The sequence below is a fragment of the Coptis chinensis genome, chromosome 5 (assembly GCF_015680905.1).
Source record: "Coptis chinensis isolate HL-2020 chromosome 5, ASM1568090v1, whole genome shotgun sequence".
NCBI lineage: Eukaryota > Viridiplantae > Streptophyta > Magnoliopsida > Ranunculales > Ranunculaceae > Coptis > Coptis chinensis.
The window spans coordinates 56,061,882-56,080,069 of NC_141460.1; the positions used below are offsets into that span (position 1 = coordinate 56,061,882).

General features: G+C 42.6%; 1 protein-coding gene and 1 long non-coding RNA gene across 2 annotated transcripts; one reads left to right on the plus strand and one right to left on the minus strand.

Moving 5' to 3' along the window:
- The first annotated feature begins 468 nt into the window (after positions 1 to 468).
- LOC147498049 (uncharacterized) lies at positions 469 to 1,383 on the plus strand. The gene has a single exon (XM_086563112.1). The coding sequence runs from the start codon at positions 469 to 471 to the stop codon at positions 1,381 to 1,383; it is 915 nt and encodes a 304-aa protein (XP_086419238.1).
- Positions 1,384 to 6,435: 5,052 nt separating this feature from the next.
- On the minus strand, positions 6,436 to 8,783 carry LOC147498050 (uncharacterized). Its single transcript, XR_015194192.1, has 2 exons — positions 8,603 to 8,783; positions 6,436 to 6,670 (listed from the first exon to the last, which is right to left on the minus strand). It is a non-coding gene; the product is annotated as an uncharacterized LOC147498050 (long non-coding RNA).
- Between the last annotated feature and the right edge of the window lie 9,405 nt (positions 8,784 to 18,188).

Below are 18,188 nucleotides of genomic sequence, written 5' to 3' on the forward strand. Positions count from 1 at the left end.
AGAGGCATTCCAAGTATTGAAGGGGTATTTGAGCAGAGTGCCCTTGTTATCGCTGTCGGAGGAAGGGGAGAAGTTGTACCTGTATCTAGGGGCCTCTGAGTATGCGGTGAGCTCGGTGCTGATCCGTCTGGTAGATCGAGTGGAGAGTCCGGTATATTTTCAGAGCAAAACACTGCTAGACGCAGAGACGAGATATAGTAGAATTGAGAGATATGCCTTGGCCCTAATCTTTTCGACTCTGAAGTTGAAGCCCTACTTCAAGGCCCATTCAGTCGTAGTGGTTACCAACCTACCCCTTAAGCATGCATTAAGGACAGAGAGTTCGGGGAGAATGTTGAAATGGGCGGTGATGCTCGGTCGCACGCGATGATCTGATTGCAGACGAGGACCGCGGAGAAAGCGCAGGCAGTGGTGGAATTCCTAGCGGAATTCCCGGCTGTGGATCCTAATTGGGGGGAAGAAATGATTATGGAACCAGAGAAGGACGGGGAACTTGGTATGATGGACCCCTGGGATAAAAGGAATGGATGGAGGATATTCGCGGATGGGTCAACCACAGATGAAAGTAGCGACATAGGGGTGGTGCTTGTTACACCTGATAATAATAGGATAGAGTTGACGACAAAATTGGGATTTGTGGCGTCAAGCAATGAAGCAGAGTATGAGGCAGTGATAGCAGGTTTGGGGATGGCTGAGGAGGTGGGAGTCCGAGAGCTGATAGTATATTTGGATTCGAACCTCGTGGTGTGCCAGGTTAACGGAGGCTTTGTAGCTCGATGTCCGAGGATGGCAAAGTATCTGGAAGTGGTGCGGGAAAAGGCTAAAAGGTTCGCAAAGATCCAGTTTGTACACTTTGGTCGGGGGGAGAATAGACATGTCGATGCACTGGCATATGTGGCGGCGGCAATGCCGGGGTCAGAAGAAAGGACGATAAGGGTAGGGAGACTGGACCGACCTAGTACGGAAAAAGGGGCGGAGGCGTGTCAGGTAACCGAGGAAGAAGAGTGTTGGACAGATCCCATCAGGGATTTTTTGCGGGGGAGGGTGGTGACAGACAAGAAAGAAAGGAGAAGGTTGGAGCAGACAGCTCGAAGATACGTCTTGGTGGAAGGAGAGGTATACCGAAAAAACTTCAGTGGGCCCTTGTTGAAATGCTTGGGGTCTCGAGTAGCTAAGGAGGTATTAGCGGAGTTGCACGAAGGCGACTGTGGGAGCCATTATGCGGAAAGAACTACTGCACACCGGTTGTTGACACAGGGATACTTTTGGCCTTATATGAAAAAGGATGCAGTAGACTTCGCACAGAGATGCCTCAAATGCCAGAGATTCTCACAGCGGATATTCACACCTGCCGAACCCCTGCATAACGTGTCAAGCCCATGAACGTTTTCCATGTGGGCAATGGATATAGTAGGACCGCTGCCCGTGGCAAGCTGCGGGAGAAGATACATACTGGTAGCAACAGACTACTTTACAAAGTGGATTGAGGCCGTTCCATTACAGCAGATCAAAGAGGCGCAAGTGATTAAGTTCCTATGGGAGAATATCATATGTAGGTTTGGGGTACCATATGCTATAATCGCCGACAATGGGACTCAGTTCACGGGAGCAAAGGTGGCAGCATTTTTACAGACGTATCGGGTGAGGTAGGGTTTCTCGGCTCCTTACAACCCCGAGGGCAACGGACAGGCAGAGTCGTCCAATAAAACGATTATGAACAACTTGAAAAGGAGGTTAGAGGATAAAAAGGGCGCCTGGGCCGATGAGCTAAATCATGTGCTGTGGGCATATAGAACCACCCCGAGGACAAGTACCAAGGAGACGCCATTCGCCATGGCGTACGGAGTTGAAGCTATAATCCCTTCAGAGATGATCGCGGCCACGGGTCGAACAAGGGCGGTGGAAGATGGGTCTAATTGGCGTATATTGGCTGGAGACTTGAACTTGTTAGAGGAGAAAAGAGACGCCGCACGTATTCGGCTAGAGGAATATCACCGAAGGCTGCAGAGACAAGATACAACCCGGCGGTCGCCCACGACACTTCAAGGTTGGGGGGAGTGCTGCTGGGCGGGTGACGCCGAAAGTACAAAAAGAGGAGAAGGACGGGAAGTTGGGTCCAACACAGGGGGCCGCATTACACCGTGGTGGTGGATTTTGGAGGGGCGGAACCTACAAGTTGCGGAACCATGGAGGGAAGCGGATAGAGACCGTGGGCGTAAAGACTGTTGAAAAAATTTTATAATTGAATGTAAGCACGTCTTGGGCAATGTAAAGGGGTCCGGAGTGGAGGAGCCCCGCTGAATGTAAAAATATAAAACCGCAGCACTTTTGTGAATGTAGTGAAGTTTGTTGTCTGTGATATCGTAGAAAGTAATGTAAGCCATATAGGAATAGAGAAAATACCTCGTGTATTTCAGGATAAAGAATGGTATAGAGACTATATGTATTTTGAAAACGCCCCATTAGACGAAAGTCTGAAAGGGTCCACGGAGTGGGGTGAGCCCTCCCCGGATCAGTGATGCTAGAGATACATGGGGCAACGAGAGAGCCCCATCAGGTGGAAGTCTGAGAGAACCTGGGGAGTGGGGTGAGCCCTCCTCAGGTCAGAGAAGCTAGAGATACATGGGGCAACGAGGGAGCCCTATTAGACGAAAGTCTGAAAGTGTCCGCGGAGTGGGGTGAGCCCTCCCCGGATCAGTGATGCTAGAGATACATGGGGCAATGAGAGAGCCCCATCAGGCGGAAGTCTGAGAGAACCTGGGGAGTGGGGTGAGCCCTCCTCGGGTCAGAGAAGCTAGAGAGACATGGGGCAACAAGGGAGCCCCATTAGACGAAAGTCTGAAAGTGTCCGCGGAGTGGGGCGAGCCCTCCCCGGATTAGTGATGCTAGAGATACATGGGGCAACGAGAGAGCCCCATCAAGCGGAAGCAGGAGAGAGACTGCAGAGTGTGGTGAGCCCTCCTCGGATCAGAGGAGCCAGAGATGTATGGGGCAACTAAAGAGCCCCATTAGACGAAAGTCTGGGGGGTCCGCGTAGTGGGGTGAGCCCTCCCCGGATCAGGGATGCTAGAGATACATGGGGCAATGAGATAGCCCCATCAGGCGAAAGCCCGAGGGAGCTCGGGGAGTAGGGTGAGCCCTCCACGGGTCAGTGAAGCTAGAAATACATGGGGCAAGGAGGGAGCCCCATTAGACGAAAGTCTGAAAGTGTTAGCGGAGTGGGGTGAGCCTTCCCGGATCAGTGATGTTAGAGATACATGGGGCAACGAGAAAGCCCCATCAGGTGGAAGTCTGAGAGAGTCTGGGGAGTGGGGTGAGCCCTCCTCGAGTCAGAGAAGCTAGAGAGACAGGGGGCGACGAGAGAGCCCCATCGGGCAGAAGTATGAGAGAGACCGCGGAGTGGGGTGAGCCCTCCTCGGATCAGAGGAGCGAGAGATGCATGGGGCAACGAAAGAGCCCCATTAGACGAAAGTCTGGGGGGTCCGCGGAGTGGGGTGAGCCTTCCCCGGATCAGTGATGCTAGAGAAACTGGGGGCAACGAGATAGACCCATCAGGCGAAAGTCTGAGAGAGCCCGCGGAGTGGGGTGAGCCCTCCTCGAGTCAGCCCGAGGAGTTGGATGAACCCGCCTCGGGTCGGAGATGCACGGGTTGCAGCGAGTAGCCTCGGCCAGTACCCAGCGCAGGAAGAGAGGGCAGCTATCGAGAGAACCCATCGGTGGTTTAGGAGAAGGATAGGACGAAGAAAAGAAACAAAATAATAGAGAAAGAAAAAGATGGAGAGTTGAACTAGGAAGTAGCATCAATTGATAAAGAGACGGTAAAATAACAGACAGAGTTCAAGGCAATATTACAATAACATAAAGAGTGGAAAAGAGTAAATACAACCAAGGGTAAAGACAGGTAAGCAAAAAGGGCATGTTACAACACAAAAATTTCTAAGGCATCTGGGGGACGGTAACTATAACTTCAGGAGTCTCAGTGGGGAGGGTAGCGGCATTCCCCATGGAGTGGCAATCCGTAGTCTCGGTCGGGGCTGGAGGGGTATCGACGGCTAGGGGGAGATCTGCTAGAGCCTCAATATAGCCAGGAGCGGGAGTGTCAAGCTTTTCTGGGAGAAGGCGGCCTTCTTGAGTGAGACGGTCCATGGCTTCTTGTAGTTTCTTGGCCACCCTCTTGTCGGCCAGAGGCTTGAAACGGTCGCGGAGAATGTTCATGTCAGACAGGTTCTTTTGGGACTCCGCGGCTAGGGTCTCCTCATGTTGTTGTTTGAGGGCTTCCAGTTTATCCTGATGCTGCTGGGATAGAGAGGTCAGGTTTTGCTGGTGATGATTTAGGAGGGATTCCCTTTGTTGACTCAGACGGTTGTTGACTTGATCCATATACTGTTGGTGAGAATCTTCAGCGGTCCGGAGTTCGTCTTGGGCGCGGAGTTTGGCTAGGGAGGCAGCCGCCAAATCCGATTGAAGAGCGGCGTTGGTCGCCCTCAAGCCCAGGGGACCATCCAACTCCCTCTCCAAGGCAGCCAGCTTGTTTCGGGCCCTGAGAAGGCCGCGGATCATGTAAGAGATGTCCAGGTTGACCTAAGACGCAAGGGAGAGGTTAAAAAAAAAAAAAAAAAAAAAGATAGAGAGACTCACCCTTTCCCAATTTGTGTACAACGAGGTGCGGTGCGAGTCGAAGGTACCTCCATCTGCATAGGCAATGCCTCGGGGCAGATGGGAGTTGTAGAATAGTGAGGATGCCACCGCGGCATTGTCCAGAGCAGAATCATCGAGATTTACCCGACGGTTGCGCACCTTGAATACGGGACGAAACTCTTCGGCAACAGCAGGAGGGGGTGCCGGGGCATCGGAGGAAGCGGGTGCAACCACGGGCTCTTTACCAAGCCGACGAGTGGGAGAGGAGGGAGGGGGAGAGTGGTGGATGGAGGGGATGGAGGCTGCTTCCCCGGATGCAGGGTCGAGCGTGGAAGGGATGTCGGGCACTGCGGAGCAGGATGTCCGCGACCTCTTTGAAGGTGGCTGCGGTGGGGCACCTGCACCTCGGTGGAGGGATCTCACGACCTCCTCATCCCGAGTCACTTGTCGAAGAGCTTCTGTTTGTGAACGTCCATGTTCTCAGCGGGGGAGTTGGGTGAGGTGAACTGGTCGTCCCACTGGGAGATAGCTCGGTAGGAGGGACGGGGGGCAGAGGAAGGAGAGGAAGACTGAGGTAGGGATTGTTGAGGGTCCCGTGGACGAAATCTCTTCTTTGAAGGAGGGGAAGCGCGGGGCTTTCGTTCCTTGGGAGGTGGAGGGAAAAAAAGGACTTGACAAACCGTTGAAGGTGTTGAGAGCGGGAATGGGCAACAATGGAGTCGCGGTAGTGGGATGGATGCCTAGCAGTGTGGCTTGAGCAGATCCTAGGCTGAGGATATGTTCAAAGATCGGGCAGGAGACGCCGTCGTAAATGCGGGACTTGGAGTCTGGCCGCCAACCTGTAGGTAAAAACAGAGGCAAGTTAGTAAACGGGAGAGAAAACACTTGAGAATAACGGAGAAAAGACCAGTACTCACCACGAAGGCGGAAGGCGAGATGGTTATGAGTCAGGGAAGAGGGAATGTCCACGGACAAGTAGTTGGAGGCGGATAGTGGTGCGGACTTTTGGAAGTGGTAAGCGGAAGGAAAGATTTTTTTAGCTTAACGCCCTGATATCTATCTTGGCGTCTTTGGTGCTAGTTTTGAGATAATAATGGGAATAGATGTCTTTTGGAAATCTTGGGATCGTGGGATTTGTTGTAGGAATTAGCGGCATGCATTATTCGCCCGAAATTACCTATACCTTGGCGGGGAATGTTGAAGTGGTTGCAGACTTCCACGTCCATGAGTTGAAGCGGAAGCCGTAGACCCGCAACTATTTGACCTACAATAATGACGAGGAACCCGGCGCGGGAACCAGGTGGGGATAGTGGGTGACAGAAGGCACGTGTTCCAAATCTGACGTCGGATGGGATACCGTAAGTTGCTCTGGGGGCTCTTAAATTAGGTCTACGGGATCAGGGGGGGAGGCGGCAGAAGGTAGTAGGACGACCCGGAACGGTAGAAGCGAAGGGAGTGGGTGAGGCGTGTCCCGAAGCGGGGAAGAGGTAGAGCGCCCGGATTCACATCCCGACATCGAAAGAAGATGAGCAGACGCAAAAGGATCAATGGTGTTCACAAGAAAAAACGGAGGACTGTTCAACAAAAGGAGGAAAAGAGGAGAAAGCGTACCTATCAGCGAGAGAGGAAGTCAGGAAAAGCGTCGGAGACAACCGGTGTCACACCCCGAATTTCGATAAATCAGATAATATAAATGATATCCGACTCCTCGATATCCGAGATGTGACAACAACCTCAAAACCCAAACTATATCATAACCCTTAATGAATAATAACACATGCGGAAAACAAATATAATAAAATACTCAAAACAATCCACTTATCATTATGAATACTTGTGATCAGAATTAAGTTACAACTTCTTCACTTAATAATAATACGGAAAAATAAATTAAACATATGTCCCCAACAAATTTCCACTACATCTCTGAGGAAAAAATGAAACAACATCTTATTGAAAATAAATGCTAACATCGATCCCGAGCAGCCCGCCACCTTCTCGAACATCAGCTAACCCTGTCCAGGCTGATCGACTATGTTCATATAAGAACACACCCGATTAGCAAACATGCAAATCGGGTCAACATTATAAATAATGTTGGTATGAGTAGCCTTAGAAAACCATATAGATATACATAAAATTTTATTCTTTACAGGGCAGGTAGTTCCTCCATCGAGGCGCCTTAGCTTAAGGTAGTTAGTTCCTTCATAAAGGCACCTTAGCTTCTAACTATGAGTAAATAACTTATGGCATCCTAATACTTACCGTTATGCATGCTCTATCGCAGAGTGGGTCCTCTCTGTAAGAATAATTAGTTTAACCCACTCTCCTGCAAAGCAATTTGTGATAATCATAGCATAAATGGAAACTTAACTTGCTAACCACACCGAAGGGAAAAAGTAACATATCAGTAACATTTATCAAGTGTCCCTAGTAACACGTCGTCTCTATGTTTTACCTAGTTTTCCTGGCTACCACAATCGCTACCCAACGCCGAACATGTACATCCACATGCCTCTCCTTACATAATGAACCACTCCGATGCGTAACTACCGGCGGGGATGCGCGACACCGTAAATCCTCACACGGAAGCAATTATGTAAGTAATGCCCCTATTCGGCATAAAATATTGCGCATCATCGTTCTATTTTGCGAGCGGAATAATCAAGCCATTATTCGCTAACGATTGCCCAACACATGGGTCAATCACATCTTATATATACACCCAACACATGGGTCAATCATATCACATCGCCCACACAAGGCAAATCACATGAGTTGTGGTAGTGGGTTCTAGGATTTTAGTTTTCGTAATTTATTCCATTGTATATATCTATGCATCTTAAAATTTCTCTATCTTCACGCGTGTCAATATTAACACAAGATCAACGTCAAATCTATATTAGATCTTGACAAACAAGTTTATACAAAGAGTCACCCACATCCTATCATCGGATGGGTCCATAAATTCCATCTATAACATTTTGGAAAAAGTCAAGGTCAATGATCAACCCAACAGTCCAACGGTCCTAACGGTGGTCCTTCCACCGGTCCTCACCCAAACCCATATTTAAAAAGAGTTCAAACCCTGGTCCTAAGCGACTAGCTAAACTGACCCGGTTTAACCCGGCCCATAACTGACTTGGCCCAACTTGAACTTATCTAGACTCAACAGATCTTAGAACAGGGAAAATACTATCCGGTCCACTTAACATTCTATGGACCAGCCCACCCAAACCTGGTCAACCGGCCCAACTAATTAGTCCTAAGTCCAAAAACTACACAGCGACCTGGAGCACTGGATCGCTCTCACGGTCATCCCTTCCACAGCAACAGCCGCTCCTTCCAGCCACCCCCAAAAACTTCACACACCACCCAATTCGATCTAAGCGAAAATGGAGTGGGTGAAAAACCACGCGACTTTACTTCACCACTCAACCACCAATTTTCAGTTTTTACAACCCTCCAAAATTTGTTAGATCCGACCACCATCACTGTTCTTGGGAGTTTTCGAACCCCAACAAACTCTCTACCACCACCATACCTCATTCCAACAACCCTCAATACACCAAAACAGTTCAAGCACGAAATAAAAACAAAACAATCAAAATTACTTTCAAGAATAACTTCAAGAATGGCGAAATGGCGTTTTTAGGAGGAGGAGGAGGTTAGGGGCTCGCCTCCCTTCACCACCACCTAATGGTGTAGGTAGTACTAACAACTCTTGAGTATCTAACATGGAAGAACAAAAACGGCATGAAAAGTAATAGAAGCGGTGGTTCAAGAATCCGAAAATGTGGTGCGTAATGCGTGTCTAGATCGGAAACAATCAAGAATAACCACTCACAATAAGAATAATCTTTGCAGAGAAAAAGAGCAGACAATGAAGGATGAACAAAACATGGTTTTTAAAGTCCAGTTACTGTGTCTATATACGGAAAACCGAAAAAGATAAACTACTCACAGTATGTGTTAACAGCAACAGAAAATATCGACGAAAATAATGAAAGATCCAATCCCAGCTAGCTCGCGAAATCCGTGTTCTTCTCCGCTGTTGGCTTGTGTGTGTTGTGTGAGGTTTCTCCAGAAAAACAAGTTTCTCCGGAGACACCCTATATTCTCCTTAACTTCCAAATTACTGATTATTCTTATATCCTAACTATGGAAATATTATTTCTATTAAAAAGGATTATATATATGTTACTTAGGTTAATACCTTGTTTCCTTTTTAATTAAAGCTTTCCAAAAATGAAAGATACCCTATCCATATTCAAAATTCAAATGCTAGTTTCCTATATTAACATTATTCGAAATTCTATTTAGTATTTCCTCCCTAACTATTTGGTATTTCACATGCTAGCACGTTGACCAGAAAAAATACAGTCAAATACAGAAAATATTAAATATAGCTACGCAAATAATGTAAATATAAAAATAGGGGTCTTACAACCGGGTAGAGAGGATGATGCAGGGAAGACCACCACTGGGGGAACTTGTGCGCTGGAGAATATTTGAAGGAGTGTGAAGATGGAGAATAAGAAGAGAAGAGCAAGACCAGATGAAAGAAAGTGAGGGAAGAAGAAGGGGAATGGGGTTTAAATAGGTTGGGGGTAAAAGAGTAACTTCAGCCGGCGAAGAAAATGGAGCGTCAGAAGGGGTGCCACCAAATAGCGACACGTAGATGCACAGGAACCCAGGGGCCGTCAGAAAGAGCGCGCGTGATGAGTGCCTCTCACATCACACGCTGACTAAGAAAGACAGGGAATAGTAAAAGAGGAGAGAGAAGAGGAAGAGTTCTCGACCTCGTGCCCAATGTATGGACGCGAAGTCAAGAAGGGGCATTTGTAGTGACCCATAATAGAGCCGTGGACCAAGTCAAAAAGTAGGGGCGGGTGCAGTGGAATCAAACAACATGGGGGGACAGCAGAACATAGGCGCGTAACCCTAGAAGCAAACGTGTCCGGGGTACGGCTGAAGGGAAGCCGCTAGATGAAGGGACAGATGGAGGGCCCAGGGCGAGGTGAGAAAGTAGGGGCACGATGACGGCAATTGAGGCGAGGGAACCCTAAGATGAGGTCAGAGGAATGACCTGAAGGAGATTAATGAAGGAGAATGGAGGCAAGATAAGAAAGGTGGGAGAGAGAGCATTAGAAGAGGGGGGGACGTGAACCCTAAAGGGATAGGTGGGAAGATCGCGACCAGAGGATAGGGGAGAGGATCGACGGACAGGGAGAGAGGGAGAGAGGATATAAAAAGAACAGTAGATGGAGGAAAAAGAGAAGGAAAAAAGAAAAGGAAGAGAGAGGGGAAGACAAAGAGAGAAAAAGAGGCATATAGTGATACTAGTTGAGAGTGGAGATTGTAGGTTAATACAGTTTGCTTACAGCGTAAGCTATGTTTGGTCTAGTACAATTCATAAGATACATGAGATTGCCTATAACCCTAGAAAACTCTAAAGGAGAGACACTTGATCCAATATTTTTTGTCAAATGTATACTAGGATCATATGATATTCTGGCAGGTACACATTCAAATTGATTAAATCTCTTAAGCATTTTCTCCACATAATGAGATTGAGTCAAAGTAATTCCATCAGAATTATACATAATCTTAATGCCAAGAATGACATCGGCAATACCCAAATCTTTCATGTCAAAATGCTTACTCAAAAAGTATTTAGTCTTATTGATGATCTCTAAGTTGGTTCCGATGATCAACATGTCATCCACATATAAACAGATAATTACACCAGAATGTTTCTCAAATTTACAATAAATGCATTTATCTGCTTCATTAATACTAAAGCCATTAGAGATTATGACACTGTCAAATTTCTCATGCCATTATTTTGGAGCTTGTTTGAGACCGTAAAGAGATTTCTTTAGTCTATAAACTTTTCTCTCAAGGCCTTTTAATACAAAACCTTCTGGCTGATCCTTATATATCTCCTCTTGTAATTCACCATTTAGAAATGTCATTTTAACATCCATTTGGTGAATTACGAGATTATGAGTAGAAGCAAAGGCTATTAACATTCTAATAGATGCAATCCTTGTCACAGGAGAGTAAGTATCAAAGAAATCAAACCCTTCTCTCTGTATATGTTTATAGTCTTTTGCTACTAGTCTCACTTTATATTTATCAATAGATCCGTCTACCTTAAGTTTCTTTCTAAATAACCATTTATATCCAATTGTGTTACAACCAAGGGGCAAGTCAACTAGCTCCCAAGTGTTATTGGTTGTAATGGACTCATGCATATTCACTTAGAATGGCCTCCTTCCAAAAGACAGCATCAGAAGATGACATAGCCTCTGAAAAGGTATGTGGATCATCCACTACCAAGAAAGTAAAGAAATCAGGTCCAAAAGAGGTGTTAGTCCTAGGTCTCTTGCTCCTCCTGAGTTCAATTTCATCTTCAGCAGAAGAATCTTCTCGAACTCTAGGAGCATGTCTTGAAGAACTTGGAGTCCCTCCACACCTCTCAGTAAATTAAATGGGAATTTATCCTAAAAAAAAACAGCAGCCCTAGACTCAATAATGGTATTATCATCAATAAATTGATTTTTAGATGTGAATACTAAAAACTTGTAGGCGTTGTTTTTCTGTGCATACCCAATAAAGACACAATCTACATTTTTAGAGCCAAGTTTAGTCCTCTTGGGTGTTGGTATAGACACCTTAGCCAAACACCTCCACACTTTAAAGTATTTATAAGACGATGTCCTATTTTTCCACATCTCATATGAAGTTTTATCTGTGTCTTTAAAAGGTATCTTATTCAAAATATAACAAGCTCTTAGCAAAGTCTCCTCCCATAGGTTCATAGAAGCCCCAAAGCTATTGATTATGGAATTGATCATATCTTTGAGAGTCCTATTTTTCCTCTTTGCTATCCCATTGGATTGGGGAGCTTAAGGGGCGGTGGTCTCATGTACTATACCATTATCTTCACAAAATTTATTGAAAGGACTAGAATATTCACCTCCCCTATCAGACCTAACTGTTTTTATTTTCTTATCTAACTGGCTCTCAACTTCAGTTTTAAAGGAAATAAATCTAGCTAAGCTATCATCCTTACTCTTAAGAAGATAAACATGGCAGAAACTTGAAACATAAGTCAGTGTGAATCAATGCCAACAAATTAGTGTTTCTTTTTACATTTTTAAAAGGTTTCCTAGCATATTTAGATTCTACACATACTTCACATCTCTTGTTTTCAGAAATAGTAGTCTTAGTAATGTTACCTAGATGCATCCATTTTTTAATCGAAACATTATTAACATGTCCAAGTCGACTATACCACTTATCAAAGGACTCAACCATATAAGAAGAAGAAGATGTTTTATTAAATTCAAAATCAGTTACATTGAGCTTGAATAAGCCTTTATCTAAATAACCTTTACCCACAAAGGTTCCCTCCTTAGTCAAAACAAATTTGTCTGACTCAAAGACAAGTTTGAAACCCTTCTTACTTAAAAGGGAACTAGAAACCAGATTTTTCCTAATATCAGGAACATAAAGAACATCCTTCAAATTAAAAACATTTCCAAAAAGTGAACTTCAAATTAACAGTCCCTTTACCTTCAACTCTTGAAGCAAATGAGTTACCCATGCACATACTTTCTCCTTTTTCTAGAGGAGTGAATGACGCAAATGCACTTTTAGTGCCACAGATGTGTTTGGTAGCCCCAGTGTCTACCCACCAGTCAGTCATGTTACTCACAAAGTTAACCTTAGTAACCACAGCAGAAAAGTTACCATCCTAAACTACATTTGTTTGTGCCTTATCTTTCTTCCCATCATTTGGACCTTTTTTGAATTTACAGTTCGGGGCTATATGACCTCGTGATTCGCACACATAGCAATGAACTTCAGGATTGTAAGGTTTCTATTTAAAATGAGGTTGGGACTATTTATTTTTGTTCACATATGGTTTCTTTTTGGCTTGGTTTTTAGATGATTTAAACTTAGAAGAACTACCTACGTTACCTTCAACTAGGTTAGCCTTAGCCTTCATTTTTGAAGTCTCCACATTGATTTCAGCCTAGCCTTCCTGTTATCTTCCTCGATCCAAAGGTTGACAATCAGATATTTTAAGGCCATCTTTTTTTTATTATGTTTAAGGTTGTTTTTGTACTCCTTCCACGAAAAAGGGAGTTTCTCAATGATGGAAGCAACCTGGGAACCTTTACAGATTTTATAACCTCCCTACAAAATTTCAAGAATAATGATTTGCAGCTCCTCCACTTGAGAAACAACAGATTTTCCATCTTCCATCTTGAATTCCAGAAACTTTCCCACAAGAAACCTTTTCGAATCTGCATATTTAGTAACATACTTTTTATAAAGTAAATTCCACAATTCTGTAGCAGTCGTACACACATCATAAACATCATATAATTCAAGAGAAAGACTGTAATTTCTACATAAATAATCCTTCTTTTCCCATCTTTCCACACCACTAGAACGACCAGGTTCTTCGTCATTTTCATATGGAAATGGGTTTCTCAGTCGGAATCCATTCAACCATTTTCAGAGTAGTTAGATAAAATCGCATTTTCATTTTCCATCGCTTGAAATTTCTGCCATAAAAAATCTCAGGTTTGACAGATGACTTACCACTGGGTTTCTCTATTTTCAGCAGTCTAAAAAACAAAAGAGCACAAATGCAATACTAGATGTTGAAGTATGTAAAGTATCCCACGTTTCTATAAGTGTGGATACGTAATTAGTAGTTGCTGTTTTGAGTAGCTTGACATCCAAGTAAGTCAAGTATAAATATATGAACTAAGGTGTAGAGAAATAATGCTCTAACCCTATTATTCTAGCCTCCACTATACTCCAATATCTTTCTTGGTTTTCCTATTACAATCATGTTTAAACTCTCTTAGCATCACCACTAACATGATATTTAAATAAAATACCGCGTTTTTTCGTTGTACGATTCTAGTAATCCAGTAAGCAAAACAAAAATAAGATTGTAATTAGAAACTTATCACTAAGGATTATGCTCAGCACAATTTCCTTAAGACAAAAAACATTGCCGGTATGATAGCTTCCAGCCTCAAGCGCATGCCTCCCAAGATACAACAACGAAGGAGTCCGTCACTAGCAAATGACAAACTTTGCAGAAACTCTCAGTAGTCCAGACATGTTTTGGAAGAGAAAGATTTTGAGAAGCTATATATTTTTTTTGATAAAATAGGAAACTCTTAAGTTATAGAAGCTACTACGCCTGAACACCAGAATCACTCCAGTAACGCACAACTCTACTAGCTAGTTTGAATGCAAAAAAAAAACGTGATTTGGTTTGACTCAATCAACCAACAATTAAGGAAAGATTTTTTGGAAACAGTTTTTGTTTTTGGAAAGTCCAAAAGAGATTTTGATTTTTCTACAAAAACAAACCTAATACTCGCACCTACACAGCGTGGGTACAAAAACAAGCCTAATACTCGCATCTACACAATGTGGGTGGCACTAAGGTTTTCTAAAGCTCTCACCTCCTAAGAGCCCCCACAAACCAAGGTTGCCTTGTGTGCGTGTGAGCACCTTCTTTTATCTATCTACACCATCCCTCCATAAGGACACAATGTAATATAAACTTAAGAGACATAAGTTTAGTAACCAATGTGGGACTAAATCCCCCAACATTTGAGAGTAGTAGAGACATAAGGTCATGGGTTCGAACCCATGAGGACACAATTTCATTCAAGTTTCCAACAAATATCTCCTGACATTGTACACTCTGGCGGCTCCCCCATAACACAGCAATCTGAATAAAATCTTTATTCTTTTTCTATGCTTTTTGGACGATGAATGATTGAATGCAAACCAGAATATCATTTCCAACTACTACCCTTCAAAAGGAAAATGCTTCATAATAGTTTAGTTGACACTAGAACTTGTTATGTACTTAGTTTGTAGGAGCACATCCAACCCGCAACAATCCTATACACATGATAAAAAACAAGAAATTTAACGAGCCCCCCTTTGTCGCAGTCTCGCAGATTTGCAGTTCCTCCTCTTGAAAAACAATCTGTTCTAGGCAATAAATGATCACCCAGCTAGCTGTATTTGGCTTCGGACATGAATGTTGTAGAAGAATAACACAACTTAATTATCAGCCAGGCTAATCTTGCTCTTCTTCAAGTGACTTATTTCTTTGTTTTCTATGGATAACATACTCTTCCTTTATCCCGATTTGTATGGGACCAAGTACCCAAGACTAGCAACACCTTTAGTCTTTATCTTAGTCTTTGTCACTATGGCCGGTGTCTCAGTTTGTAAGCATTTCGTGGTTGATTGTAAGGACTATTATAGCATCTCTCCTTTTCCTAAAAACTCATCTGACAGCGGAGATTGGGGTGATTTTCTACCAAGTAAGTGCTACGAAGAAAGATTTGATGGATACCTTTCTGTGTTGAGTCAGAGGGAAAATCATACTGGACTAAAATACTTTGATGCCACTGAGCAGAGGAACTATTTGCTTTCATTAAGTATGAGAAAAATATCACTGATATGAGAGACTTACCACTGGAGGAGGTGGCTATTCTGACTTTTCTGTCACTGATGTTTTGGATAAATTGGGAGGTGAGCTGAAAAGTTTAAAAGAAGACTGCAAAGTTTTGGGACAAGGAGAATCAGATGAAGTGTGTAACAATTGTATTAAAAGGTGGAAGTAGTTGGAACTTGGAACATCATTAGTCAATAGCAAGAAATCACTGAAGAGTGAAACAAATGTTTGTCGATTTGCAGTACTAGTATCATTAACAAGTAATATGATTCAAGACGAGAATTGGATTGCTACACTTTTCGGATGTCTTGGAGATCAAAGCACTGGTATACGTAAGTAGTATGAGAATCGTCCATTTATACTATATGTTTTCACTTGCATTCTGGAAGAGAGTAAAATGGGTATATAGGTTTATGTTGTCAATCACTGGACTTGAGATACTTATACTTTGACATTAATGGTTTAAATTTACTTTTGCATATTAGATATATAAGTATAGTCTAGAAATTTCTCTGTAACAAACATGTTCTAGAAGTTTGTCTGTAACAAACAAAGTCAGAGTTAGTTATCTGAGTCAAGGTTATTAGGCAGTTAGAATTCAGTTAGAAGTTTGTTATTCTGTTTTGATCATTGTATATAAATACGACATGTAATTCATTCTTGAAAATAAGAAGAATCAGAAGTTTATCATGGTATCGGAGCGTTATGTCTAAAGACAAGAAAAGATCCTAATCCTTAAAACTCAAAATAACGAGTCTTCTTCTTCTGCATAAAGCTCCATTAATGGTGAAGCAAGCTTCTTCTTCAATGAGTATTCAAGAATCTTCGGTTATTCTTCATTCTGTTTCTATCAAGTGATTCAATCTTCGATTCAAAGATAAGTTTCGTCAAATTCATATTAATAGTCGCAAATATTTGATGAAATCAAGCATTTGATTTCAAATTCAATCAAAACTCATTTAGTATCGATTTTATATCAAATTCATTATCGAAAACAAGATAACTACCTATTCATTCAGTAACATTGGAAATCTTGTCACTATCAAACTTACCAAAGACAATTATGTGCTTTGGAAGTCATTATTCTTACCAATTCTTCGAAGTTATGAGCTGTTAGGGTTCATTGATGGGAATACACCATATCCAGTGAAGTTTGTTGTTGATGAAAATGGAGCAGAAACTATCAATCCTGAGTATAGTGATTGGATCAAGAAGGATCCAAACTTACTCATTTGGATGAATGCAACCATTTCTGAAGAGTTGCTTGCGTATGTGGTTAGTGCTAAAACCTCTAAAGATTTGTGGGAAACACTTGAAAAGAGGTTCTCGTTTGTCTCAAGATCTCACATTCATCAGCTGAAACTCAGGCTACAATCATTGAAGAAAGGAAATCAGAACATGGCTGATTTTCTATATCAAGTTAAAGAAGTTATAGATCAACTTTCTGCTACTGGGGTTATTGTTGATGATAGAGATTTATTAATAACCATATTTACTAGATTACCTGCTGAGTACAAAGCCTTTTGTACATCAATCCGAACAAGAAAAGAGGATGTCACTCTCGATGAATTACATGGACTGCTTCTAAGTGAAGAAATAATGCTTCATGAGCAACACACTACCTTGGTTCAAACTGAAAATGTTAGACATGCATTTGCAGTTGGAAGAGGAAATAACTATGGAACTTGGAATCAAAATAATTACTCTGGTCATCAAGGAAGTACTAGTAGAGGTGGTTCTACTCAAGGATACAGAGGAAGAGGAAATGCCCGTGGAAGATATGGAGGTAGAAGCAATGGATATCAAGGAAATTATCATCAACAGAACTCTAGAAATGGAAATGACAATAGCAAAGGTGTAAATTCTGGACTAGCTAATGGATCACAAAGTGGTCACGGGTTTAATAATGGCAATAGGTCAATTTGTCAGATTTGTGGGAAAACTGGATGCTATGTAATAGACTGTTATGATAGGATGAATTTTACCTATCAGGGAAAGATTCCACCAAGGACTTTGAAAGCTATGGTTGCAAACAGAAGTGAAGCTTCAACATCAAGGTCTAATACACACTGGTATGTTGACAGTGGAGCAACAAATCATATGACTGCAGACTATGAAAATCTGAGCTTCCCACATGCATATCATGGATCTGATCAAGTGAATGTAGGAGATGGCCAAGCACTGAATATTGCCAATACTGGTAATATGCTTCTTAAACCTCCTCAGTCAAATTTAAATTTCCTACTTAAAGATGTTTTACATGTCCCAAAAATTTCACAAAACTTGTTGTCAGTTCATAAGTTTACAAAAGACAATGACTGTTCTCTAACTTTTACATCATCTCATTTTATTGTAAAGGACAACAAAACACAGAGGATCCTTTTTCAGGGACCTCATAAACATGGCCTCTATCCTATCACTCTCACTAGCACTCATCCATCACCATCAGCCTTCATTGGTGAGAGAGCAGTACCTGTGATTTGGCACCAAAGGCTAGGTCATCCAGTTTCTTCTATCTTCAGCAAAGTACTTTACCAGTTCAACCTTCCTTTGAATAAAGAGTCACATGACACTTTTTGCAATAACTGCCAATTTGGCAAGAGTAGTAGGTTGCCTTTTAAACTTTCTAGTTAAAAAACGAGTGGTCCTCTACAACTTCTTCATGCAAATTTGTGGGGACCTTCACCCTTTGTTTCTATTTCTAGATTCAAGTATTATGCAAGTATTGTTGATGACTATACAAGTTATTGTTGGATTTTTCCACTTTATCTCAAGCCTGACTTTTATACTGTGTTCAAACATTATAAATCTCAAATAGAAAACTTGTTGGATAGAAAAATCAAAATATTTAGAAGTGATGCTGGAGGAGAATTTGTCAGTGACTCCTTTGAAACTTTTTTACTTGAATCTGGTATTATTCACCAATTTTCTTGTCCCTACACTCCACAACAAAATGGAGTAGCAGAAAGAAAACATAGACATATAACAGACCTTGGTAGAACTTTATTTTGTCAAAGTTCTATACCCTATG